The sequence below is a fragment of the Medicago sativa genome, chromosome 7 (assembly GCF_051527215.1).
Source record: "Medicago sativa cultivar Bolivia chromosome 7, Bolivia_mono, whole genome shotgun sequence".
NCBI classification, from domain to species: domain Eukaryota; kingdom Viridiplantae; phylum Streptophyta; class Magnoliopsida; order Fabales; family Fabaceae; genus Medicago; species Medicago sativa.
Genome location: NC_140755.1, coordinates 7,379,415 through 7,407,207, shown reverse-complemented (window position 1 = coordinate 7,407,207; position 27,793 = coordinate 7,379,415). Strand labels below are relative to the sequence as shown.

Below are 27,793 nucleotides of genomic sequence, written 5' to 3'. Positions count from 1 at the left end.
AAACCTCTGTACCTCAACATTCAGAAAAACTATTACCACATACTCCCTCCGGTCACTATTATAAGCAAATTTTGACTTTTTAGGTTCATTCAATAAATGATGTATGTGGTCTACAATATAAACCACATACATCATTTATTAAATGAATCTAAAAAGTAGAAATTTGCTTATAATAGTGACCGGAGGGAGTATAGTTATCGCTCGAAACTATGATGCCAAATTTTGATTAGACTTACAAATCTTGAATCAAATGAATTTGTTACTGAAAAAAGTTAACTCGTAAGAAGACAAATTGAGGCAAAATCATCTCAAATTAGCAGAAAGTAGACAATTTCTAATAACATCTGTTTATTCCACATTCAATAGAAATTGCAAAAACAACTTAATAATACTACTAGTAAACTAATTAAAAGGAGAAGAAAAACAGAGTGATCTACAACACTCTGTTATCTTATTAAAACCTAAATTAAACTAGCTTAATTTTTCATTAACTAATAGAGCCAGAATTAACCAAACTAGGCTGCAGCTGCAATAGACATGAGAAAGCACGCAGTGAAGAGGAAGCAGAAGCCAAAGAGAAATGCAAAAGCAGAAAGCATCATGATATAGCGGAACACGATGTTACTCTGATTGATGACGAGAAGGATAATAGAGGCGTTGGTACTTGACGAGAAACACAGGAGTGAATAGCAAAAGGAATAGATAATGGTATTCATGATTTCGGTAGAGGTAGCCTTTGGGAGATAGTCGAGTACGTGAATCAGTATGTTTAACAACATCAGCTTAACAACATTGACGGCCATAGTTAGGACGATTGTTGAAGAAGCTGCTGACCTGAAATTATTAAGCATAAGGATGAAAAATTGAAAATATCAGATCAAGAAACAAATGCAGAAATTATTTATTTGTAAAAAAACAAAAATAAGAACACTAACACTTTCGTCCCTAGAGCAGCGATGACCGGTGCCGGTGTAGAGGTGATCGGAGTAAGCTTCTGTTCAACTTCAACAATCGGAGCTTCAGTTGAAACCGACCCAGCAACTGGTGCAACAACAGATGAAAGAGCAGCGGTGACCGTCTCCGTCACCGGAGTCGGAAGTTTCTGTTCAGGTTCGGTAGTCATTGCTTCAGTCGCCGGAGATGGAAGAGTTGGAACAACGTGCATTGTAACAGATGGAGTGATTGTGACTGAAGATTCATGCGCGGTGGAAGAAGATGGAAAGGTTTTTTCTGCAGTGGTGACAGAAGGTGGTTGTTGCGGTGGAGACATGGTGGTGATGAAAACGGTTACACAGAGAGAGAGAGAGAGAGAGACTAGAAAAGGAAGATTCTAGAAGTAATTAAATGAATGCAAGAAAATGGGAGAACGAGTGTGACTGTGCGTGCGGGAGTAGTTTAAGACTTAAGTAGCGCTTTTGCATACACGCGTACCATTTTCATTGGTTGTATTATTATTTTACTACTACCGTTTTCATTTATTTATACAAAATAAATTTAAAGCAAGGAAAAATGGATAATTTACACACATTTTATCTTCCTATATGTAACCAAAAAAGATAATTTTATCATTTTCTAATATTATTATTATTATTATGATATAAGAAGTGTTTTTATATAAAATATGTAAGAAACTAAATGCGAATATTTTTAAGAGTCGGTATTTAAGCATTGAGTTTTAGAACACTATTCTCCTCCGCTAAACTCACCTTTACTTTGTTTCAGGCAAAGGTTACGGTAGGAGAACTCTTTAGGTCTCCTACTGTAGGAAACTTGAACTTTTTTTTTTTTTTTTTGCAAAATGAATAGAAGTCAGCTGTTGGATTATGAACCTCTATGATAGTTAGCATAAACTGACAACACCTAATATTCTACACCATATATTTCCAAGTATGTTTTTACCCTTCTGTTTCTCTCCTTTTTTCTTCTCTCGTCACTGCGACACCACCGCCGCATCGTTATGGTGTTCCAGCTTCCTTAAAACATATTAATTCGTCTTTCATCACAATAACAACTAACACTACAAAATTTGAATGTCAAAACAACATGGTTTCAAAACTGAGAGATAACAACAAATTGATTATGAACATAAGAGGGTGATTTGTAAAGGGACAAGCTTCTGATAAATGCATGTTTGTCCGTTTGAGGAAAGAACAGTGTGGCATAAGGTTCATATGAAGTGACTCATAGTTCCTTAGATCATGATCCAAATATTGATTATTATTATTAGGGTCGCAAAACTTAAAGCCGTTTTTCTGTGATGCATTCAGTTTCTTGTTTGGATCACAGTCTGGCGATGGAGATTTTCATAAGCTTTGAGCGTTCTGGAAGAAAACGAATCAAAAATTTGATTATTATAACTTTTTCATTTTGGATCTAAGTTTGGAAGATGGAGATCGGCGTCGACGGTGATGTCGGCGGCGTCGACATCGGCGTTAATACTTGACAGGGAGCTTAGTTAGCTGACCGTGAGAGAGAGGAAAAAAATATTCTGGTGTAGACAGACTATTGTATTATCATGTAGTTGTGTTTGATCAAACGATAACCACTCTGGTTGTCCTGTCCTCACCGGAAAAATAGACACCGTAGTCGAAGAGGTTTCATGGGTCACTTAACCAAAGCTTTCCGTCAAAATCAAATTGTTGCTTTTGAAGATAATATGCTTAAGAAAGGAGATGGAATATCAAAATCGTTGATTCATGCCATTGAAACATCGCTGATTTCTGTGATGATATTTTCTCCAAATTATGCTTCTTCATCTTGCTGTTTAGATGAGCTAGTTAAAATTGTTGAGCTTCGCGAGAAAAATGCACAGATTCTATTGCCTATTTTCTACCAAAATTCTGAATCATAAACAAAAAATTGACTGCTACAGTGCCACCGACGGTGTTGTTTGGATCGGAGAAGATGAACAATCCATATAAACAGGATACCATGTGGCAAGGAACATGTGTTGTTTAAAAGAGGGCTTTTAATCTCAATCATTTAATTCTGATCTAAGGGTCAATAAGCATTCCTATTATTCTCACATAAAAAAATCATATTAGTTGTAAAAAAAAAAAAAGAGGTCTCCTACGGTAGGAGACCTAAGAAGGTCTCCCACCCTAAACGACGCCTTTGTTTCAATCTATCTCGTTCCTTATATTTCGTTATATTCTTTTTTTTTTGGTTACATGAGAAAAGAAAAAGAAGAAAAAAGAAAAGAAAAATAAGGGATTACATCCTTACAAAGGACACCACAAGAGCATCAGCTAGCAAAGCTAATGACAAACTAGAAGGAGGCGTTTGGAGCATAATTAAAGGATCTACGTTATTAGCTCCCAACTTTGCTAGCACATATGCACAAGCATTCCCTTCGCGAAGGGTGTGATGAAGCGATATTGCCCAATCTTTTGCCATGAAATCTCTAATAATCTCTAGCTCATTCAAATAATGATGAAACTGAGATGTTCCCTTTGTGACAAGTTGAACCACATGCAAGTCTGAGAAACACATTACTTTCCTATATCCAGCCTGCCAACATAGTCTGATGCCCACTAAAAATGCTTGTATTTCTGCATGGAGAATATTACATAAACCTACACTCCCATAGAAACCAAATTGAAATGTTCCATCATGGTTACGCACAGTGGCGCAGCCAAGATTTTTCTAGAGCCTGGGCGAAATTTGTATCCCGAATTCATATATGACATAATATATATATATATATATATATATATATATATATATATATAGTCATAAATAGAAATAAAAGAGGTTCATTATTTTTTAACAAAAGTACAATTTGAAATAAGAGAGAAGAAATATAACCTGACAATGACGTGTTAAATAAAATTAGGAGGTAAATGCCCTTGTACTTCAACAAAACGGTCTTCGCGGTGTGAATTAATCAAAACGTTTCACAAAACGTATTAAAAATTATCATATAATGTATAATAACTTAGATTAATACTTTTTTTCATAATTATAACATGTTTAAAGTAAATATAATAATAAAAATAGACTACATTTAGTAAAGATAGAATGTTTGACAGATTGAAAAGAAATTAACTAATAAATAACTATTCATAGCATATCTTTAAACAAAGTTCATGATCAATTAACTACATTTAGTTCACATCATAAATTTTTACGAATAAAAAAGAGGCATTAAAGTGCCAAAAATGGTGTAAAAAATAATAAAAATGGTGAAGAAATAAATAAAATTAAAGTTGGCTCAGCTGGATTAAATATGGACCAATTGATGTATCAAGGGGTCCAAATTTAATCACTAAAGGGTTCATCACAGCCACAAGATCTAAATCAAAGAGTTAAAAAAACAAGGGTGCAGATATGAAAAAAGGGGTGCAAAAGCAACAGCATATAGGACAAAACTGCAGGTGGGACCCGCGGTCAACAAGGAAGGAAGGAGGTCAACTCCTTCTTCTTCCTTTCTTCACGTTGAACAACAACATGAAAACACCATCATGCTTCAAAAATTAAAATCTCAATTCTTCACCAAATCTCACAAACTAAAATACCATTTTGCTTGGATTTTCACGGTGATCATGAATCTAAGCTTATATTTCACAGTGAATGTTTGTATAGAGAGAAAAGCAGAGCCTGGGCAAAAGCAAGTAAAGCAGAAGCAGAAGCATGGAGTCGCGACTAATGGGTTGGGCTTGTTGCAAGTAAATCAGAAGCAGAGCCTGGGCACTAGCCCAGCCTAGCTGGGGGGTGAAACCGCCCTTGGTTACGCACCAAGCCACCAAACCCTGCCTTTATATTCTACTCATTCTAAAATATATCAAAAATACTTTTAGATGAACCAAATTGTCTCAAATATTAACTTCTTTTTTCTTAGGAAATATTATTCTTATTCTAATTTCAAACGTTAAATTTTTAATTAACTTGAATATTTAATAAGCCTAACGTGTATTTTATTTAGGCTTAATTACCTTTTTGGTCCTCTAACTATTTAATTGGTATCAGATTGGTCCTCTAACTAAAAATTGATTTATTTCGGTCCTCTAAGTTTCTCACAGTTATTACATTTAGTCCTTTTTGTTAGTTTTATTCAAATAAGCGTTAGGGTTTGTGTTATGTGGGTACCCGACCTCCTGTTTCACACATACATATGAACCATAACAGTTACTAATAATATCAGTCACTATTTAATCATAATATCTTAACAAGGCATAGGACCAAAATGATACTAATAAATAAAGTTAGAGGACCCACATAAGACAAACCCTAACGTGTATTTGAATAAAACTAACAGAAAAGACTAAATGTAGTAACGGTGAGAAACTAAGAGGACCGAAATAAATCAATTTTTAGTTAGAGGACCAATCCGATACCAATTAAATAGTTAGAGGACCAAAAAGGTACTTTAGCCTTTTATTTAAATTGGCATTTTTTTAGGTGATTAAACTGGTAGTTAAAAAGGTCTAAATTCTAACCTCAAAGTAACTCATTATGCCAACAATATGAACTAAGCTTGCAAAAAAGGCTTCGAGTTTTGATTAGCATATACGGAGGATTAGCCTCCCTGCAAAGAGATTTTGTGATCCAAATAGTAGGATATGCATGTGATTTCTCTGTAGTAGTTATGCTGGCATCACTAAAATTGAAACAAATTTAATCTGAGATATTCCAATAAGGCTCCGTTTGGATAAACAGCTTATATAGATGCTTATAGCATTAGAACTTATAACATTAGAGTTTACATCATAAGCTCTTATACTTGATAAGCTATTTATGTTTGGATATGTACATTAAAAAATACTTACATAAATTGAAGTGTTTGAATGCGACATTACATAAGCAATTATCAAAATTTTAAATATTTTTAATTTAAAAAAATCAAAGAATCGAACCACAATTATCAAGATTTTTTATAATATTAATCAAGATGTAAAAAACAATATTGTAATATATTAATTATAATTATAATTATAATTATATAATATACATATATAGATAGATAGATAGATATTAATGTACAGTTTGTTACCAAAAAAAGACAAGTTAAGTTTGTTTTTTTTATTCAGTTTCATTTTGTTACGTAACAAAAAAATAATAAAAATCATCCTTCAAAAAAAAATTCTTAGTTACGTGTGTTACTTTAATAAGATAAGTATATAGCAATTTTGTTACTCATGCACCGCTAAATAGGGGTGTTCGCGGTGCGGTTTGGTTCGGTTTTGAGTATAAAAGTCATCCAAACCGCGAGATAAAAAAGCGTGCGGTTTGGTTCGGTTCGGTTGATTTTTAAAAAGTCATCCAAACCAAACCAAGCCAAACCAATGCAGTTTGGATTGGTTCGGTTTGTGCGGTTTATCGCAAGATAAAAAAATATCACATTAACTCTAATATTGCCAACTTGTTACAAAATAAACATAGGACATTTTATTTTGCTGTTTATATGATAAAATATTAGGTAACACTTATATCAAAATATGTAAAATTAAGAAGAAACATGAGCATGAAACAAATTATTGGGAAGTAAAGGAAATAAATTCATCACTGGAAATGAATTGAAAGAGATGGAAAGGAATTAGAATCGAACTTGATGGTGCAACAATGGAAAAATCGAATCAAAAGAGATTATTCTTGAGCTATGTAATTGGGCTAGGACATGTTTAAGTGATATTCATTATTATTGCGGTTTGGTTTGGTTTGGTTCGGTTGCTGAGATGTAAACCGCAACCCAAACCGAACCGCGCGGTTCAATGCAAAAGTCATCCGAATTTATCCGAACCAAGTGCGGTTTTTTGCGGTTTTGGTTTGGATTGGTTTGGTTTGCGGTTTTTCTATTGGGTTGGTTCGGTTTTGAACACCCCTACCGCTAAAGATAACTAACATTATAATTAAAATAAGTTTTGGAAAAGTGGATCCAGAGAGAATCGAAGGAGGTTACATAAATTCATAAGCTCCTTGTTAAGCCAGAGGGTAAGCTGAAAATTTAGGCTTATTAAAATATGGCATAAGCAGCTTATGAAACTATGATAAGCTATTTTTATTTATTTACCCAAACACCTTTAAAAAGGCTTATGGGAGTAGATAAGCCCACATAAGCTCAAAATAAGTCAATCCAAACGGGGCCTAAGTTAATTTGACCTATAGATGAACAAGCTTTTGAAAATATATTTTGTCATTGTGAGTTTTTCAAATTAAATAAATTACTAGTTCAGAATTTTCTAAATTGCTTAATTAGTAACAAAAGTTAAGCCATAGGCAAAGTTTGGCCAGTCTCTAAGGCCTACAAATATATATTTTTTGAAAATGGATAAGGTAATTAGACTCAATTTTTTTACATGTTTGGTATTTAAACACACCACTTTGAAGATATTTTGGTGTTGTGCTATATTTATATCCCCATCTAGGTTAAATTCCCATTTTTCCCATTCCATATTCTTCTTTAATTCAAAAGTCCGATATAATACCGTTAACGATGAGGCGGGATATTAAAGACTGGATTTTTCATTACCTCTGTTACCCTTCATTTAAACTATTTTATTTACTATTTTATCCTTTAATTATTTTATTTTATAATTTTAATTAAAAAAATTAAATCTCAATAAAATAGGAAAAATCCCACTACAATAGGAATAATATTATCAATATTATATATCAAGTGGATAAAGATTTTGGGCTGTATTTTTTATAATTCCAGTTATACCCTTGAACAAATTTTCCTATATTAATGTTATTTTTTGGTGGTATTAAAAAATATAAGTATTTATATTATACTTGTTGAATTACAGTTGTTATTAAAAAAGACAAATATAGTTTTTTTGAGTTTGTTATAATTTGAAAGTCACAAATATTTACACCTATAATTTTAATCAAAATCAAAATTTCATATAAAATATCTTTCATAATTTTATACATGTTTCAGTTGGTATGGACAATGCATAATATATGCAATGTCCGGGGTTCAAACCCCGGCCCCACATAAAAAAAATTATACGTGTTAGTGCAATAAAAAGAGTGTCTGTTTTTCCACAAAGAGTGTCTGTTTTTCCACTAGTATTTTATAATGCCAATGTGATAAGTTTACATTAATTTATAGGTGTTCCACAATAAACAATACAAAAGTTGTTTTGCGACCAATGATTGTCATGTGTTGTTCTTCTTAACCTGTCATAAAAATCGAAAGGTAAAAAATAAGTGAGATATATAATAAGGTTAACACAAGTCTGATATAAAAAATAAAATTATTGGCTTTAAAATAAATAAAATCATTTTTGAACTTAACTATTAAACGCAGTAACAATCATTATGAATACACTTCCCAGCTTTAGAAAAGGTACACAAATAATCTGGACAATCATCGTCAGTGTTGCAACTACGATATGCTATGATGTGAAACAAGTATAAAGGAATGTTAATATAAAATATGATGAAATATTGTGTGTAAGGTAATTAAGAAAATCTGGAAAGGGTGAGAAAATAGGGTTTACCATCGATGTTGATTACAACAATAAATAGTGAAAGAAATAAGACCATGGCATAAACAAACTTTAAAATTTCAGCCATATTATTTCTCCTTTGCATGTAATAGAAATAAACCATTTGTTTCTTTAATTTATAATGTGAAAAACACCATATTCTGCTTCCTTAAATTAATATATCTCATCTATTACAAGAAACCATTCGTCAAATTGAAATTTTAATAAAATGTCTTGCAAGTATTTTTAACATGCCTCTTGACCCTTTATCCCATCATACAAATTATCTTGGCAATAAGAGTTAGTCTATTTTTTTATCAACCTTTTATAATTATTAATTTTTAAGCAATCTTTTATTATTATGACTTGTATTTATTTTGTAGCCTTTCATTGTTTCTTTTTGTTGGATATCATATACCTAAATTTAAAATACCCTAAAATTAAATTAAATTTCTATAAAATATGTTGTATTGTGTGTTAGTTGAAATTGTATATGTAATTTTAATATAGTTTTAACACAAAAATTTTAAACCTTTTTATATTGTTATTGAAGAGTGAACCATGAAAACAATGAAAATAAGATTTTCTTTCTAAGCATCCTTTAGATTATTACAATTATTAAAATGAAGATCAGACATAAATTAATCAATTGATTTTTCCACCCTGTACATTTTGTTAGCAATATTTTTTGAGTATGGCGGATCCTAACTCGTATTTTTCTGTATACATATGTACAAAAATTAAGAAATTATTTATGAACATTCGTATGTTTGCATTTAAAATTTTTATTTATTTGATAAGTTCAAAAAACCAAATTATCAAGAGTTAAATATGTTTTTCATATCCATATAAATCTTTTGAATTTTGTTTTTAATATCTTTAATTATGATTGTACCTACTTTTTAGTCCCAACAAATTGCAAAACAATAGTACACATTTAGCATCAAAGTCAATGTCTTGCTAACATGTCAAAGTTGACTTCAATTTTGCGAGGATGTTTGTGAAGGCCACTGTAGAAAATTCTAGAAGTAGAAGTATTTGACTATTTGGGGGACTGATTATGTAGTGTCACTCCTATCTTCAGGTTCAATGAATATATTTTGGTTGCAGTTGATTACATAACCAAAAGGGTAAAATCAGTGTTTGCACCAAATGATTATGACAACACAGTAGTGAAATTTTTGAATAAAAACATTTTGCCTAAAATATGGTTTTAGTCCCTGCAAATATACCTCGTTTTGGTTTTAATCCCTGTAAAAAAATTGTTTTTGGTCCCTGCAAAATTTTTTGTTTTTTAAAATAGTCCCTGGAGGGACTATTTTCAAAAACAAACAGATTTTGCAGGGACCTTTTTAAAAAACAAAATATTTTGCAGGGACCAAAAACTACAAAATGGGTTCAATCATCATGTGCCACATATACAAATCATCACAAAAATGGGGTCATGGACTATTTTAAAAAACAAAAAATTTTGCAGGGACCAAAAACAATTTTTTTTTTACAGGCACTAAAACCAAAACGAGACATATTTGCAGGGACTAAAACCATATTTTAGCCAAACATTTTTAATAGGTTTGGTAAGGATGGAGGATCACACTTTTGCAATACACAATCACGGATGGTATTGAAACATTATAGTTTCAAGCACAAAGGTACCAGGGTCGTTCCTAGAGTTTTAGGGGCCTTGGACATAATATGAGAAAATGTTCCCTTATATAGTACGTTATATTTTTTTTAGTTTATTATTGTGATTTTATTAGCTCTTCATTTTGTTTTTTTTCCCGCTTTTCACTACCAAGTAAATTATTGTTAGGCAACATCTGAAAATAAATCAAATATTTTATAGACACCAAAACCAAATAAACTACCATAGAAAAGAACAATAGCACATTTGGAATAATCAAGAATGAGTTTCACATCGGTTCCATGATCTTGAACGCGGCTCGCATGATCTTGCAATATCATATTCAATTTTGCAATCCTTTCTATCAATTCAAGAAAGTTGACATTACAATATTAATATAATTTATTTTTCTGTAACCTTAGAAAGACAAGATTAAGATTAATTTCGTAAGTTTATTTTCAACTAAAATATAATTTGTTTTGTTATAGAAATTATCCCAATTTATTGGATAATAAATATCACCAATATTTTTAATATTAATGAGGCACAATATCATAAACAAAGGGCCCAAAAAACTATCGCCAATTTATCCTATAATAATTTTTTTGGCACATTATTAAGAAAAACCTGAAGGTGAGAAAAACACAAGAAGGGGGTTGAATTGTATTAGCTTTTTCTTCTTTTTAAAACTAAGTCCAGTGTTCAGAGTCTGATAGAGTTCAGAGTCATGAAAAAAGTTCAGAGTCTTATGTAGTGGATAAAGTAAAGAGATAGAGAGAAGAGAAAGACACAAAGCAATTATACATGTTCCTTCCACAATCCGGAAGTAATCCTGTCCCCCTTGCACTTCCAAGGAGAGTTCACTAAAATCAATATATGATTACAATTGCTCAGACACAAAAGCAATAGACTTTAAACTACTCAAGCACAAAAGCAAGAGGTTTCCTATGATCAAGCACAAACACAAGAGACTTTCTATGCTCAAGCACAAAAGCCAGAGACTTCTAAACAAACACAATCACACAGAAATATATTTGAGGTTGAACACGTGATATACAATCAGTGGTGTTCACAATACAAATCACATACAGACTCCTAAGACTCTAGAATTTCTATGATATGAAAGTTGTTAAGAAATTCGAAGTGAACTTTGATGTGAAACAATTTCAGCAGAGTTTTGGCCCTTGTAAAATTGTTGTGAGTCTCTTACAATCTTCAAGTTTTCACTCATTTACATAGAGGTGTGAAAGATACGTTGATGATTGTCAGCACATCAAAAAGAGTCGTTGTGAAGCTTGATAATCACCAATGAACTGTTGCTTGATTTTGTTATTGTCCTATGAAGGAACAATTTCAAATTCATTCCATGAATATAGAGTAACCAGCGTAGTCATAGCTGTTATCTTGTACTACTGCAGACATGAGGAGTGGAGTAGTGGAGATAGTGGTTGTACAATTGTACTATGTCCCTTTTCCTGCGCTCTTCGATGGATAAACATCCAATGCCTTCTAATTCGTCTGAAATAGCTGTTGCTCCAGGCTTCCATTCCTTCTGCAATCATATGTATTCAGAATAACAACTTTTAACAAACTTCATTTTCCAATCTTCAGACTTTGATGAACTCCAGCTTCTGATGGTTCTTCAAACTCTGATGACGTCAGCTTTTGGTAGACAGCTTCTGATGGTCTTCAGACGCTGTTTGTCTTCAGACGTTGTTTTGTCTTCAGACGCTCTCTTCTTCAGACACTATCTTGCAACACAAGTTTCCTTTTGTAAATTCCATTGCTCTCATTTGTTTTTGCAGAACCTATACTTGGTTTAAAGACATATAACTTTCTGTCTATGGTCCTGCATACTTGAACAAATATTAGCATATCCAATTGACATTTTTAATACCTTGTTATCATCAATACTCAAAGTGGTATTGTTAAACACATTTTGTTCCAAGAAAACCAATTTTTTATATGGAGGGTGTATATAGAAAACTTTGTGTTATATGAGGGTATATATAGCAAATCTAGCCAAAATGGCCTAAAACATTAACAGACTTGAGCCCAGCCCTCCATCATGTAAATATTTCGGGCCTTTCAGTGAATTTTGCTATATAAACCCCCAATAAACCAAATATTTCCATATACACCCCACTATAAAAAAATTAGGGCCCCTACTGACATTGGCCCTAGGCCGTCGCACCCCCGGCCTATGCCTAGGGTCGGATTTGAAAGGTACATCACCATACAATTTGCAAATTAATGTCTAAGTAGAAGTGTTCAACATATGGATACAACATCACAATGCAAGAAAAGATGATTTGTTGTTTCGAACCCATTATTAAACATTCCTTAACCTATAGAATCCTTCGGAAGCAACACATTATGAATCACAAGGTTATTGTTGGGTGTTTGTACCCTTTGATTCTCGGATGTTCCGACTCTTTTGAGATCTACAAGTCTTAAGGCGTCAAGCCTGCCTACACTCCAGTACCGGATTTTATCTGTCACAGTCCTTGTGACTTCTCGGAATGTTATGCTTGAAAGAGCTTTTATACTTGTTGCTTTGCTCAAGGAGTTGGTAGTAGGATGTTGATCTGTGTTAGCAGTCGATCCATTCGCTAGTTAAGCACCTGAGTTGCTCTTCACAAATGTTCACTTTTCATCTTTTTGTAACCTGGTTTGACTCACGTACGCGGGTTTGCTAGTTTGCTTTCATTATAAGTGATTGTTTTTTAGGATAGTTTCGTGCTGGTCCACTAGGTTTGATTTTTAACTTTGTATTCCCGTTTGGGTTGTACTTGAGTCACGTCTAATGTCCCTGCACTTTCTGTATCTCTTTGTTTTTTTTTATATATAATTTCAATTTATTTTCCCCTAAAAAATATGTGTAATATAATAATAAAAATAAAAAAATTAATAAAAAAATTGTTAATAAGGCTTAAAAGGCTTGCATGAACTTCAATTAGCCATATAAATTGGGATTTAACATCATGGACCAAACGTATTGACGAAAAATCTTCTGTGGATTGAAGTGAAAGGAAAAATTATACGAGTTACAAACATATTTAACTTCGATACATACATTCTATAATCTATATTTACTATATATAGAGAAAATATGTTTTAAACTAAATGAATTTGAACTTGTTATCGTGAGCTTAGCTCAGTTGGCAAGGATAATGCATAGTATATGTAAGGTCTGGGATTCTTAAGGTCTGGGGTTCAAATCCCAGACACCACCAAATCCCAGACACCACCAAATGAATTTGAACAAGCTTTTTCATTACCACTTTTATCATATCCCATGAATTCGAACAGGCTTTTTCATTACCTCTTTTATCATATCCCAGACACCACCAAAAAATGGATTTGAACAGGCTTTTCCATTACCTCTTTTATCATTCATTTAAACTATTTTTTATTTACTATTTTATCCTTTGATAATATTATCTTAAAATTTTAATTAAAAAATTAAATATCTATAAAATAAGAAACATCCCACTATAATTGGAACAATATTATCAATATTATATATTTTTTTGGTAGTGTTATATTATCAATATTATATATCAAGTAGATAAATATTTTGGGCTCTATTTTTTTATAATTCCAATTATTCTTTTAAATAAAATTTCCTATATTAAGGTTACATTTTGGTGCTATTAAAAAAGATAAGTATTTATATTATATTTGTTAAATTACTATTGTTATTAAAAAAGATAAACATAGTTTTTTTAGTTTGTTACAATTTAAAAGTCACAAATATTTGTACCTATAATCTTGATCAAAAATCAAAATTTCATATAAAATACAGTACCATTTATAATTTACAAGTGTTAGCGCAGTAAAATAAACAGAAAGACGGCACGTGAGTGCCCATCTTTTCGCTGGTATTTTATAATACCAATGTGATAAGTTTGCATTAATTTATTTGTGTTACACAATATACAATACACAAGTTGTTTTGCGACGAATGATTGTCATGTGTTGTTCTTCTTAACCTGTCATAAGAATAGAAAGGTAAAAAATAAGTGAGATATATAATAAGATTAACACAAGTCTGACATAAAAATAAATGGGAAATGTTAACTTGTGTCCTTGATGCATAAGTTAAGAAACCAAATGTAGAAAGTTTTTCTTAGAACTTGTGCATTCAATATATTAAAAGTTGCAAAAGTTATATTTTCAGTATAAAATTTATTTTTAATTTCCATTTTAAGCTTCTTAACTTGTGCCATTAGAGCACAAGTTAACATGACCCAAATAAAATTATAGGCTTTAGAAGAGATATAATCATTTTTTGAACTTAACTATTAAATGCAGTAACAATCATTATCCATACACTTCCCAACTTTCGGAGAGGTACACAAATAATCTGGACAATCATCGTCGGTGTTGCAACTACGATATGCTATGATGTGAAACAAGTATAAAGGAATGTTAATATAAAATATGATGAAATATTGTGTGTAAGGTAATTAAGAAAAACTGGAAATGGTGAGAAAATGAGGTTTACCATCGATGTTGATTACAACAATAAATAGTGAAAGAAATAAGACCATGGCATAAACAAACTTTAAAATTTCAGCCATATTATTTCTCCTTTGCATGTAATAGAAATAAACCAATTGTTTCTTTAATTTATAATGTGAAAAACACCATATTCTGCTTCCTTAAATTAATATATATATATATATATATGTCACTTTTTACAAGAAACCATTCGTCAAATTGAAATTTTTAGAAAATGTCTCTCAAGTATTTCAATATGTCTCTTGACCCTTTACCCCACTAAAGTGATCTAGCATACACAATTTGTTGGCAATAAGAGTTAGTCTATATTTTTTTATCAACCTTTTATAATTAATATTTTTTATAAAAACAACCTTTTAAGGTGGGGAAGGTTGCGGGTTGGTGGTGGCGAAGGGTCAATTTGGTGGTGTAATTTGAACTAAATTAGAGAGGAGGCGGGCCTTTCATATGTCAGGTGGTTGAAAGATAATATTTGTAGGAAGGTGGGGGATGGACGGTTCACTTTGTTTTGGGTGGATCCGTGAGTTGATAACCTTCCGTTAGCAACGTCCTTTAGTAAGTTGTTTGAGTTGGCGGAAAATAAGCTAGCCACGGTGGAGATATTTTTGTTAAGGTGGGAGCGGGGATGGAGAGGCGTGAAAGTGGTGGAGGAGACTATTTGCGTGGGAGGAAGGGTTAGTTGGTGAGTGTGCGGATCGGTTGTCTTCTATTGTTTTGCAGATTGGTGTGGCTAATAGGTGGGTGTGGAAACTTCATTCATCACAAAGTTATACGTGCTTATATTTATTTAACGGCTGGCGACAGTAATCACACAAAAGGTTTTGATCATTTGTTGTGGCTAAAAGCGGTGCCGCTCAAGGCAGGGACAAATCTAAAAAATTTAATATGTGGGGTCAATATCGTTTATCATAATATTTATTTAAAAAATATATAAATTCAAAACCAATAAAATGATGCGTTAAATATGTTTTAGCTCCTACAAAATCATGAGCTTTCAAATCTAATTCTATTTAAATTTTAATGATAATTTCTTGGTAGAGAAAATTTAGGGTGAGGGAATATGGTGTCCTAGTCCAAGGCGAAGAAATTTTAAAGATAATTTTAGTCCTCCATAATATTGCAGTATGTTGAATAATTCCTATTTTGAAAACTTTTTACAAAAAACTTATATTTCCAGTCATCAATATAGTCCCTATAATATGCAAATAGAGACTCAAACTTAATAAAAAAATTTGAGAGACTAAAATTAAAAAAAAAAAAAAACTCATAATTTTACAGAGACTAAAATATATTTAACCTTAAGTGATAACATCATTATCATTACATAAAAAATTGAAGATAACAAAAAATATACCGTTTTAAATCGAAAAATTGAACACCTTAATATCAAAGGATGATTATTACTCTCTCTATTGTATATGATTTTCTTCCTTCAGGTATTGACACTAAACATTTCATCTTCTACTTACCACTTTCATTTTTTTTATTGGAGCATTTACTTTTTATTTTAAAAACTAAAACACATACCCTAATTTTTGTTGTAATGCAAGACGAGTGGGATAGTAGTAATTGTTAATGAATATTATATTCTTAATTTATATGTATGCTATATTTCAATTCATCATTTCTCTGCTATTTCGTTTGTGTTTTATGTATCAAGTGGTTATCCTTAGAAAAAACTGTATTAAGTGTTATGTGGGGTCAACACAAAATATTAAGTGGGGTCATCAAATGAAAATATCACATCTTTTGTTATAAAAAAAACCATGGAGTGGGGTCAGCTGACCCCAATTAGCTTAGTGTGCATATGTGCCTGGCTCAAGGTCAATAGTTTTGTTTGGCGTCTGTTTCTGAATAGATTAACTACCAGGGATAATCTGTGTAGGAGACGTGTGCTTGAGGCCTCCCAAAATTCTTGTTCGGCTCTCTGTGGTGGCATGGAGGACAGGGATCACTTGTTCTTTAAATGTGATTATTACGGTCGTCTTTGGCTCTTGATTTCGGAATGGTTAGGTACTGCTATGGTTTTCCAAGGTGATATTATTTCTCATTAATTCAAATTACTTTGGAGGTCTTGGAGGTTTCTCTAGATACTCTAGGACAGTGTTACCATTATTTGGATTGAGGCTTCATTTGTTATCTGGAAAGATCGTGACAACAAAATTTTCAATAATAAGATGGACCAACTTGTGGCTCTTGCTGAAAGGTTAAGTTTTAAACATATTGGTGGTTGAGAGCACATTTTATTTTGTATGATTCCGACCACCTGTTTTGGAGGTTACAACCTTTATGTTGCCTACAGGTTGTTGTGTAATGCTACTTATGTGTTTTTTTAATTGCCGGCTTGTTTGTAGCCTAACGATTGTGTAATTATAACTTCTCAGTTTTTTCTAGCACATCTTATACTTGAGAAATTGTGTTGCTTTTCTTTAATATAATTTCGCTTAGTTTCTTTAAAAAATTATTATTACTTTTTTTTTGACGAAAAAAAAATTATTATTACTTGTATTTATTTTGTAGCCTTTCATTGTTTCTTTTTGTGGGATATCATACCTAAATTTAAAATATCCTAAAATCAAATATAATTTCTACAAAATATGTTGTATTGTGTGTTAGTTGAAATTGTATATGTAATTTATATATATTTTTAACACAAAAATATTAAACGTTTTTATTATTGAAGAGTGAACCATGAAAACAATGAAAATAAGATTTTCTTTCTAAGCATCCTTTAGATTAATACAATTATTACAATGAAGATCAGCATTAAATTAATCGATAGATTTTTCCACCATGTACATTTTGTTAGCAGTATGTTTCGAGTAAGGAGGATCCTAACTCGTATTTTTGTGTATACATATATACAGAAATTAAGAAATTATTTATGAACCTTCGTGTGTTTGCATTTAAAATGCTTATTTATTTGATAAGTTCAAAAAACCAAATTATCCAGAGTTAAATATGTTTTTCATCCATGTAAATCTTTTGAATTTTGTTTTTAATATCTTTATGATTGTACATACTTTTTTGTCCCAACAAATTGCAAAACAATACACATTTAGTTGCAAAGTCCATGGCTTGCTAACATGTCTAATTACAAAGTAGAAAATGTAATTTCTGAAAAATTTAAATTTCGTGTACTAACGATTTTGAATTTTCACATGCAAGCAACCAGGGAAAAAAGAAAACTTCACCTACATGAATTGGAAGAACAATGATTAAAATGCATATGAATGATCCAAGAAATGTAAGGAAAGGCTTAAAAAATTCATGATCGAAGATTCTTGAAATGACAATTTGAACAAATGTTATTGTTTGATTCAAGGGTAATATATCATTACATGGAAAAATGATATCAAAACGGTCAGCACCTTTTCTTGTGAAAGAGGTAACATCATATGGTAACAAAGAAATCTTGGGCAATCAATGGTTAGAGAATCAAGCTATACTTGGGGGGTTAAACAAAGAATCTCACCACAATAATTAACTTGGATTTTCCTTAGGATCCAATGAAAATATGCGTCAAACTAATAATGTTAAACAAACGCTTATTGGAAAACCTAACATAATTTTTTCTCTTTTAATTAACTTGAATTTATGTTTTATATCATAATTTTATTTCTGTTATATTCGCTAAGAAATTCAGAGCTCGATAAGGAATTCTTGCAAAAAAAATCTTGGATTTTTCTCTGACTCAAATCTCTAAGAGATGTTTCAAATCTCTAAGAGAACTCAAGGTTGCCTAAAGTGGTTTTTGGGTTTAATGTCTTAGACAATTTTGAGCTAGTTTTGTATGATAAAGCTGGAAAGAACTTGTCCTAGCATACTTTGTATGGACTGAAGACGATCCAAATTTCTTGAATGGGATGGGAAGGTTATATGCACACAAAAAAAAAAAAAAGATTGAAAATCTTGTGATTTTAAATTTTTTCAATCATTTACATTCATGCCTTAAACAATGATTTAAATTATTTTCAGTCATTTATATTCATGCCTTAAGTTTAAATGAAAATCTTGTGATGATGAACATGGTCCAAATTTTAGTGAATACAAAGTGCATATGAAATGAATAATATAGGTTTGTGTTTAAAAGTTCAATTGCATGGTATAAGTAATATTTTCAAGGGTTAATATGTGTTTACCCCCTGTAATTTGGGCGAGTTCAGGTTTTTCCCCTGTAAAAAATTTTGTTAAAATTCAGACCCTGTAATTTGAAGATTCCGTCGAAAACCCCCCGGTCGAATCTGGCACATGCCAGGTGCTGATGTGGCGTGCCACGTCACCTTTTTATGATGACGTGGCACGCTGACTGTATAATTTTTTTTATATTGTACACGTGGCATTTATTTTATTAAAAAAATATTATTTTTAATTAAAAAAATATTTTTTTAAAATTTTTTAAAAAAAAAATTTCTAAAAAAAAGGAAAAAAATTTTAACAAAAAAAATTGAAAAAATACTGAAAAAAATTAATAAAAATGAAAAAAATATCTGGAAAATTTTAAAAATAAAAAATAAAATCTGGAAAAATTTAAAAAATGAAAACATTCTGGAAAAAATTAATAAATTTCGAAAAATTCATATTTCCAAATTTTTTTCAATACCGGAAAAATGAAAAAAATTCATTTTTTTTCAGAAAGTACTTTTCAAAAATGTCCTCAATTTTCAATACAAATAATTTCCAGATTGTTTTTATCCTCAATTTTTAAATATTAGAAAATATTCTCAAATTTGTAACACGTCGTAAAAAAAAATTGAAAAAAAATCTGAATTTTCCTAAATTTTTAAATAAATTTGTACACAGATTTTTAAAAATAAAAATATTTTCAAGATTTTTTTTTGTTGAGAAAATTTGAAAAACTTCTTTTTCGAAAAATAAAAACAATCTGGATTTTTTTTTAATATTTACGATGTATTACATGTTTTATTTGTATTGAAAATTGAGGACATTTTTGAAAAGAAACAACCAGTCCCAAAGAGCTGATTAATCTTTTTTCAAAAATTTCAAAATTGATCATTTTCAAGATTAATCATATTTATAAAAATCATGTCCGAATAACAGGATACAATGTATATTGATTGACACCGGTATATAAATCATGTTATACAGTTGAAAGACAAGTACTTTCCGAAAAAAAAAAGAATTTTTTTCATTTTTCCGGTATTGAAAAAAATCTGGAAATATGAATTTTTCGAAATTTATTAATTTTTTCCCGAATGTTTTCATTTTTTTTTAATTTTCCAGATTTTTGTTTTCATTTTTATTAATTTTTTCGGTATTTTTTTATTTTTTCAGAATTTTTTTCATTTTTTTTTATTTGTTAAGAATTTTTTTCGGTTTTTTTTTAAAAAAAATTTAAACATTTTTTTAAAAAAATATTTTTTTAATTAAAAAAATATTTTTTTAATAAAAAAATAAAAAATGCCACGTGTACAATATAAAAAAATAAAAAAAATAATTATATAGTCAGCGTGTCACGCCATCATAAAAAGGTGACGTGGCACGCCACATCAGCACCTGGCGTGTGCCCGATTCGACCAGGGGGATTTTCGACGGAGTCTTCAAATTACAGGGTCTGAATTTTAACAAAATTTTTTGCAGGGGGAAAAACCGGAACTCGCCCAAATTACAGGGGGTAAACACATATTAACCCTATTTTCAAATACTCTTTTCAATATCCAATAATTTTGTGGTTGTCCTCGAATGTTAGCATGAATATGTGCCAATTTGCTTTATCAAAATGAAATTTCACCTATTCCTTGAAAACATGTTGATTATTTTAGAATCACTTTAGACCTAACCTTTGAGTCGTGTACACATTCATTTTATACAAATATTGAGATATGGTATTGTATTTAACTCTGTTGATTTTTATTGAATCTTTCTAATTACTTAATGTGTATATTATGGATATAGGTCAACGCAATTTTTTTTAATTTTGAGTAAAACCTTCTGGCCAAATAATCTTACTTGTGAGTGACTGGTCACTTATGAACTCTTTTGTGACAAAAATTATAAATTTTGTTCTTTTTGAAAATTATAATACTTAGCCTTGAAAGAAAATCAATGAATCTTTCCTCATGTATTAGGATGGGAGAGCAATTATTCTTGATAAGGTTTTATGCAAGTTGGAGAGTGCTTTGGTTTGGTCACTTTAGACCTAACCTTTTGATAGTGTGTGGGAAATGCCTCTTTTTCCTTTGTATCCTAGTATCCTAGTCTAAATACTATCAATAGATTTTTGCTTAAAAAAACATAGATACATACTTTCAATAATATTATACTGTATAAATGCGTAACAAGTTTACATTAATTTATTTGTGTAGATAATATACGATACAAAAGTTGTTTTTTTGCTAATGGCTTGTATCATGTGTTGCTCTTCATACCCTATCATGTAAAGAAAAATCAAAGTCCGATAAATATAAATGTAAATATGAGAAAAATTGTGAGACTCGCACAAGTATGATATACCAATAAAATTAAATGCTTTCTTTAAAATTAAAAAATTAAATGCTTGAAATGAAGAAAATCTTTTTTTAACTTAACTGTTAAATGCAGTAACATTCACTATAAATACACCTCACAACTTCAGGAGAGGAACAAAAGTTTTCTGCTGGACAATCAGTGTCTCTGTTGCAACCTCGAATTGCTGTGACGTGAAACAAGTATAGAGGAATGTTACTATAAAATATGATGAAATATTGAGCATAAAATAAACAAGAAAATTTGAAAATGATGAGAAAATTAAGGGTTCTTACAGTCACCGTTGGTTAGAACAAAAAACAATGCAAGAAAGAGGACCATAACATAAATAAACTTTAAATTTCTAGCCATATTTGCCATCCTTTGTTTGTAATAGTAACAAAATCTTTGAATGACTAATTTATAATGTAAAAAACACCGTATTCTATTTACTTAAATTAACACACACACACATATATATTTATATACATCACTTGTTACAAGAAACTATTTGTTTCTAAAATTAAAATTATTATAAAATGTCTCGTATGTACGTCAATATGTCATACTTGACCCTTCAACTCATTGAAGTGATCTAACGTGCAAATCTTGTTGACAATAAGATTGCTAGTCAATTTATTTTTCAACCTTTTATTATTATTTGAACTTTTTTTAGCCGTTTGTGATAGACAAGAGAAAAATATTAAAAGAACAATAATAGTTTTTTTTGGGTACAATTTGCTGTGTATGCGAGGAAACTTCCAAAAAGTTTGGAACTTCCAAATAGTTTTTTTTTTTTTTTTTACATTATTGTGAAGTGGATTCCAAGGTGTAGTCTTTGGCTTTTAGATGGCTTGGTATATCTATTATAAATCTTTAATATTTATTTTTCCAGCTCGAATCACTAATTGGGGAGCAACAACAACCAAAATTTATTTCATAAAGTTACGTCCACAACATGTATTAAATTCCGTAATAATGTTCTATCATAAACCATACATGATTCAATTCATTCATCTCTAAAACATTTTTAATAGTTTTTCTGATAATTTTTTAGGACTTTCTCTACCTCTTTTTATCTGACCCTTTAGGCCTCCTCAATTTCTCACAAGTCCCTTGTAATCCCAAAAATACTTTGCTCAGATCGTAACTCCCAAACCTCGAGGAGTAACTCCCAATCACTCAAGTTCGAAATTTACGACATTTACATATATTACACAAACAAAACAAATTCATTTCATTTGCATTTCAAATATCCTTCCTCTAAATTCATTCTTTCAACTCATTTGTGAATAATTGATTTGTTTTGTATTGTAATGTTTATTGTTCTAGATATGGTTAACAACATTGGTAGTTTGAGACTCTGTAGGCCGACCTTGCATATGTTTCTATGAAAAGAGCATGCTACAACTAATATCCCTAAATGGGGATGTCTTAGAAGGGTTAGGGACGACGCTCAAGCCTCAAGTTCACAAGCTTGAAAGAAATATAAGCAGCATGATAGGTTGTGTCACAATCGGCCACATAAGCCACCGCCACGATACCCATCGCCAACACCACAAGATCAACCACCAACACCACCACCACATGATGTTGAGATAGGATTTGGTGGTTTGCATTCTGATATGTCGCTTTTGCCTAATTTTGATAAGTGCATTGCAGGCAAAATATAGGCAGGAGAAGTAAGTAGATTTGATCCCTATAAATATTCTAACTTTTCGTTTCAATCCCCCTGAAATTTTTATTCGATTTCTAATCTCCTTAAAGTTTTCCATCACCACTTTTGGTCCTAGATTTTAAGTCAACTTATGTTCATAATTAAAAAAAAAATTACAGACATGTTTAAAATATTATAATAAACTTTCTAAAAAAATAGAACTTTTTAACAAAACATTAATCGAATATTAATTTTTATGTTTTGACGCTTAAAATTCAAATTTATTTCTTGTTTGATTATAGAATTCTAACTTTTTGGGACATTTATGCAAAAACTCTTTCAAAAATATGAAGAGGACACATGACATGACTTAAATGCAGTGACCAAAAGTAATCTATGTAACCCCCACCCCCAAATTTAATGTGAAAACATAATATTTATAGTTATTAGGCTAATAAATTAGGGAAAGGATCCACTCCAGTGGAAATTTTCTCCTCTTTTCTCCTGTGAAATAATCTTAGCCGTCCATTCATTTTAATGACATCTTAATTAATCTTAGCCCTTCATTCATTTTTTTTTTTGTACAAGTTCATTCATTTCTTTCCTCACCTTCCTCACGATGTTTTGTTTCCTTCCCTTCCTCACACCATTCATTCCCTCACAATTCACCAAATTCATCAGAAACAAAAGTATCATTCAAACAAATAATAACGAGATCAATGATTTGAATTGAAAATGATTTGAATTGAAAATTAGTATTTTGTAATCAGTGTAATCAAATTAAGATTTTTTTTCACTCACTGTAATCCATTCAAATGGTTGGAATTTAAATAAAATTCAAATTAGTATCCACCGTCGTGGTGCGCCACCGCCGCCGCACAACATAAGGAAAGAAGGATTTTGAAGGAAGATGGAAAATAGAGAAGGAAGGACAACCACTCTGTAGTCTGCCGCTGTGGTTCGCTGCCACACGTCTCCACCGTCCAACCACCGTCAATACTATTCTGCCGCCGCTATTGAGATGGGTTTGGGAGGAATGAATGGCGTGAGGAAGGGAAAGAATGGAAACAACAGAAAGGAAACAACGTGAGGAAGGGAAGGAGAATGAAGGGCTAAGATTAGTTAAGGTGTCATTAAAAGGAATGGACGGCTAAGATTATTTCACAGGAGAAAACAGAAGGAAATTTCCACTCGAGTGGATCATCTCGCCTCTAAAATATAGTCAATTTGTAGGGAGAGAAAAGCCTTGTCAGAGAATTCTGAGGGTTTTTGGGCTAGAAGATTTTATGTGCGAAGTAGAAGCAAGCTGAGAGCGAAATTGAACAGAATGTCGAGATATCCACCATTACGCAATTCGTTGGGCAAGCCAGAAGCAAAGTCAAAGCGAGGAGTTACATGGAGTTCCAAGGAAAAAAAAACAAGAGAAGATTTGTTGGGAGAGCAACATTTCGCCCAACGAAGTAAATATGATTGGAAGAAACCTAGGATCACTAGGCGGGAAAATTTTGCAAGGAGAGTCTACTATTTTCTGTCTTGTATATAAATAGTTGTGAACAGATTTCAGAACATTTCGTTACACTCATAGACTCGTTTTTAGAAAGAGAATAAAGAAGGGAACATAAAATCACCATTAGAGAGATTTGGAGGCTTGGATTCAAGCTTTGGTTGATTAGGAAGTATTTCAAAGCGACACGAAATTCTCTGTACGAATATTTTAGAGGTAGAATACTTTGACTACTAGGGGATTCATTTTGTAGGACCACTACCTTCACCTTGTGGAAATGAATATACTCCCTCCGGTCCTAAATATAAGCAAATTTAACTTTTTAGGTTCATTCAATTAATGATGTATGTGGTTCACATTATGGACCACATACATCATTAATTGAGTGAATCTAAAAAGTTAAATTTGCTTATATTTAGGACCGGAGGGAGTAGTATGGTAGCCAAGCATGGATCCGCTCTTAGTGGATTGGGGGGCAACTGCCCCCACTACTATTCTCATTATATTTGCTAATTATTTGATATTTTACGTATTGCCCCGTCTTAAAATAATTGATTGCCCCCACTACGTAAGAATTTATACCATAAAAAGAATTTCTCTCATGAATTTTATAAAATCAAATGTGCAAATGTATTTGAGATTAAATATTGAATGTTTTTTTTTCACATACATAGAGATATATTTTTTATAGTGTTGACAATAAAAAAAATTCTACCATACTTTTTAAATATAAATACACGTAAAGAACAATTTTAATGTGTAGATGATAAAAATACTCATTTTTCTAATATATAATAGCATTTGTGTTTATAAGCTCGAGTATTTTGCTCAATGATAAGACCTCTAAAGAACGTTAAAACACACTCATAAATCCTCCATTTTTTTTTGATTTTATAATCTAAATAGAATGCGTGAGAAAAGAGTATGGTGTAAAAAGAAATAGCCGTTGTTTTATTTATAGGGGTATATAACCGTTATTATTTTGTCACTTTTGCATTGTTAAAAATTTGTATAAATATTTATTATATAAAATCTTGCCCCTTCAAGTCAAAATTTCTGGATCCGTCCCTGATGGTAGCAATTGATTATGTGACCAAATGGGCATATGAGGTGCACTGAAAGCCGATGCTAAAAGTGAAGTGAAATTTTTAAAGAAAAATATAGGCCAAATACCATGTTTGGTCATTTTAGTTTGACATAATTCTCAAGTTAGTCATTTAAGTTTCAAAAGTTTCAAATAGATCCTTGTACTTTGACAGAATTTTCAAGTTAGTCTTTAAGTTTCAAATAGGTCATTTTAGTTAATAATTACTTGATGCTGATGTAGTCGTTAAGTTGCTGACTTGGATCAAAACGCTGCCTTTTAAAATCTTCAGGGTGTCAAAATGTTACGTTTAATGGTCACAATTTTAGCACTATAATGTCGTTTAATAGTGCTAAAAAGACATTTGTTGTTGCAAATAGCTGCCTTTCTAGCACTATAAATGATCATTTGTGACCATTAAACGTAGCATTTTGACACCCTGAAGCTTTTAAAAGGCAGCATTTTGATCCAAGTCAACAATTTAACGGCTACATTAACATCAGTTAAATGGATACTGACAGCAGGGGGTAACAGTGAAATAATTTATCAACTAAAAGAACATATTTGAAACTTTTGAACTAACTTGGGAATTCTGTCAGACTAAAAGAACCTAATTCAAACTTTCGAAACTTAAAGAACTAACTTGAGAATTATGTTAAACTAAAAGGATCAAAGTGGTATTTGACCGAAAATATATTTAGCAAGTTTGAGACTCTGAGGACTCTAATCAAGGAGAGCGGGTCACTTTTTTGCAATGCACAGTTGCAGAAAGTATCGGTGCATTACAATGTTAAGGCACAAGGTTGCTTCAACATCCCATTCGCAAACCATTGGGCATTCTAAGGTGTAAAACAGAGATTTAAGAGAAAATTGGAAAAATCGCAAACTCAAGCAATACTAAAATAATTTGGGGCTGGAAATTGATTATCATATCCTTATCTTTGCTTTAAAGAATGGAATTACCTCAATTCTTGAAGAATAAGAAACACATGGAACAATAATATTGTCATAACCAGGGACATGCATTTCTTAGGGTCTCGTGTGTTTGGAGACGGAAACCAATGTGTTGATGATTTAGCAAACACAAATATATCTTTGAGTTATTTCTTTTTTTCGACCTCAATTCCTTTGCAAGTTAGGGAGAGATTTACTAGGAACAAAAATAGCATTCAATGCTATATGTTTATCCCTTATTGAGAGGGTTTCGGTTTGGTCCCCTCATTGTAAATTTCTGATATATATATATATATATATATATATATATATATATATATGGTGTATAAGTAAGAGCACTATTTATAATTTATAATTTATAATGAGAGATGAGAGGGTTAAATCACAACCCTCAAATCCATCTTTATTGTGTTCCTTCACTTTCAAAAGTACAACCTATAATTTTTTTCATTCCCTTTATATATATAATTTTTTTTACCAGGTGTCAACGGATCATAACTCATATATAATTTGAGTAAGGAATTTGAAATGAGAAAATGGTGAGACGGTTTGGATTGAGTGTGCAAACTGATACACACACATATCGGAAGTGTGCAACAGTAATAAGAAACATTTGACTCCGGTCCTATTTATAAGAAACATTTGACTTTTTTGATTCATTGCATAAATGATATATTTGGTATATATCCTAGATAAGATACATTAATTACACAATGAATTTAAAAAGTGAACTTTTTAAATTCGTGAAGGAGAGTTTCTAAGGAATTTGTCTGCGGTAAACAATCAGCCAATAGTGTTTAACACGTAGATGCAAGTCAAACAACTACTTACAGTTCAAATGTTTCTCTACAATTCTACGTGGAGAGTTTTCGACGAAATATTTCATTGCTATGCTTCAGTCAATCGCCTTTCAAAACATCTCTGCATTTGTAAGAAAGGTGATTTGCGACGGAATATTCCTTGGAAAGTTGTCTGGCCCATTGCATCTTTCATCCGCTTGACTAGCAAGTGTGCTTAGTGAGGAAATTTTCCTCGGTAATCATGAGTCCCGCTACTACAACCCATGCTTTTCTGCCAAATGGTTTTTATTACCCCTTTTAATTATTTGACATCTAAGGATATTTTAACGTTTTTTATTTTTTTAAACAAAATATTCCTTTTATATAGTTTTATTTAAACAAACTAAATTATTATTTTTAAATGATTTATTACGATAAACAAACACAATAAATTTTGTATTTTAATCCGTAACAAATGGTCCCTATAAGAACGTTTTTTTTTTTTAAGGAATGAGGTCGTTTGTTTTCTTTTTTTGCTTTGAAAGATGGAATGGGGTTGTTGTTATAACTTAAAAAAAAACTAATTTATAGAGTATTGTATCTATTTGTTATAGACTTAGTGTTTGTTTGTTTTTTAAGATCTACATAAATCTAAAAACAACTTCAAATAAAATTCAAATAAAAAGATACTAAGAACAACCTTTAAAAAAACAAATTAGACTTTTTTATAGGGGAAAAAATTAAGTATCAAATAATACTTTTTTTAT

At 31.2% G+C, this 27,793-nt stretch overlaps 1 protein-coding gene and 4 long non-coding RNA genes across 5 annotated transcripts; 1 reads left to right on the top strand and 4 right to left on the bottom strand.

Annotated features, from left to right (window-relative positions):
- Window positions 1–292: 292 nt before the first annotated feature.
- Window positions 293–1,354, bottom strand: LOC146903918 (uncharacterized). The gene is made up of 2 exons (XM_085727323.1): window positions 936–1,354; window positions 293–834 (listed from the first exon to the last, which is right to left on the bottom strand). The coding sequence occupies exons 1-2, from the start codon at window positions 1,268–1,270 to the stop codon at window positions 516–518; spliced, it is 654 nt and encodes a 217-aa protein (XP_085583449.1). The 5' UTR covers window positions 1,271–1,354; the 3' UTR covers window positions 293–515.
- A 6,466-nt stretch (window positions 1,355–7,820) lies between these two features.
- Window positions 7,821–8,585, bottom strand: LOC146903917 (uncharacterized). The gene is made up of 3 exons (XR_015018737.1): window positions 8,445–8,585; window positions 8,240–8,339; window positions 7,821–8,121 (listed from the first exon to the last, which is right to left on the bottom strand). It is a non-coding gene; the product is annotated as an uncharacterized LOC146903917 (long non-coding RNA).
- Window positions 8,586–13,830: 5,245 nt separating this feature from the next.
- On the bottom strand, window positions 13,831–14,878 carry LOC146903916 (uncharacterized). The gene is made up of 3 exons (XR_015019255.1): window positions 14,567–14,878; window positions 14,362–14,461; window positions 13,831–14,051 (listed from the first exon to the last, which is right to left on the bottom strand). It is a non-coding gene; the product is annotated as an uncharacterized LOC146903916 (long non-coding RNA).
- A 110-nt stretch (window positions 14,879–14,988) lies between these two features.
- LOC146903915 (uncharacterized) lies at window positions 14,989–16,979 on the top strand. The gene is made up of 2 exons (XR_015019256.1): window positions 14,989–16,019; window positions 16,469–16,979. It is a non-coding gene; the product is annotated as an uncharacterized LOC146903915 (long non-coding RNA).
- A 3,829-nt stretch (window positions 16,980–20,808) lies between these two features.
- On the bottom strand, window positions 20,809–21,538 carry LOC146903914 (uncharacterized). Its single transcript, XR_015019657.1, has 3 exons — window positions 21,345–21,538; window positions 21,133–21,235; window positions 20,809–20,973 (listed from the first exon to the last, which is right to left on the bottom strand). It is a non-coding gene; the product is annotated as an uncharacterized LOC146903914 (long non-coding RNA).
- Window positions 21,539–27,793: the final 6,255 nt, after the last annotated feature.

Coding starts and splice junctions, on each gene's coding strand:
- LOC146903918 (XM_085727323.1), bottom strand. CDS start 1,270: ATGTCTCCACCGCAACAACCACCTTCTGTCACCACTGCAGAAAAAACC. Junction 835..935: donor GCTGCTCTAGGGACGAAAGT/GTTAGTGTTCTT, acceptor TAATAATTTCAG/GTCAGCAGCTTCTTCAACAA.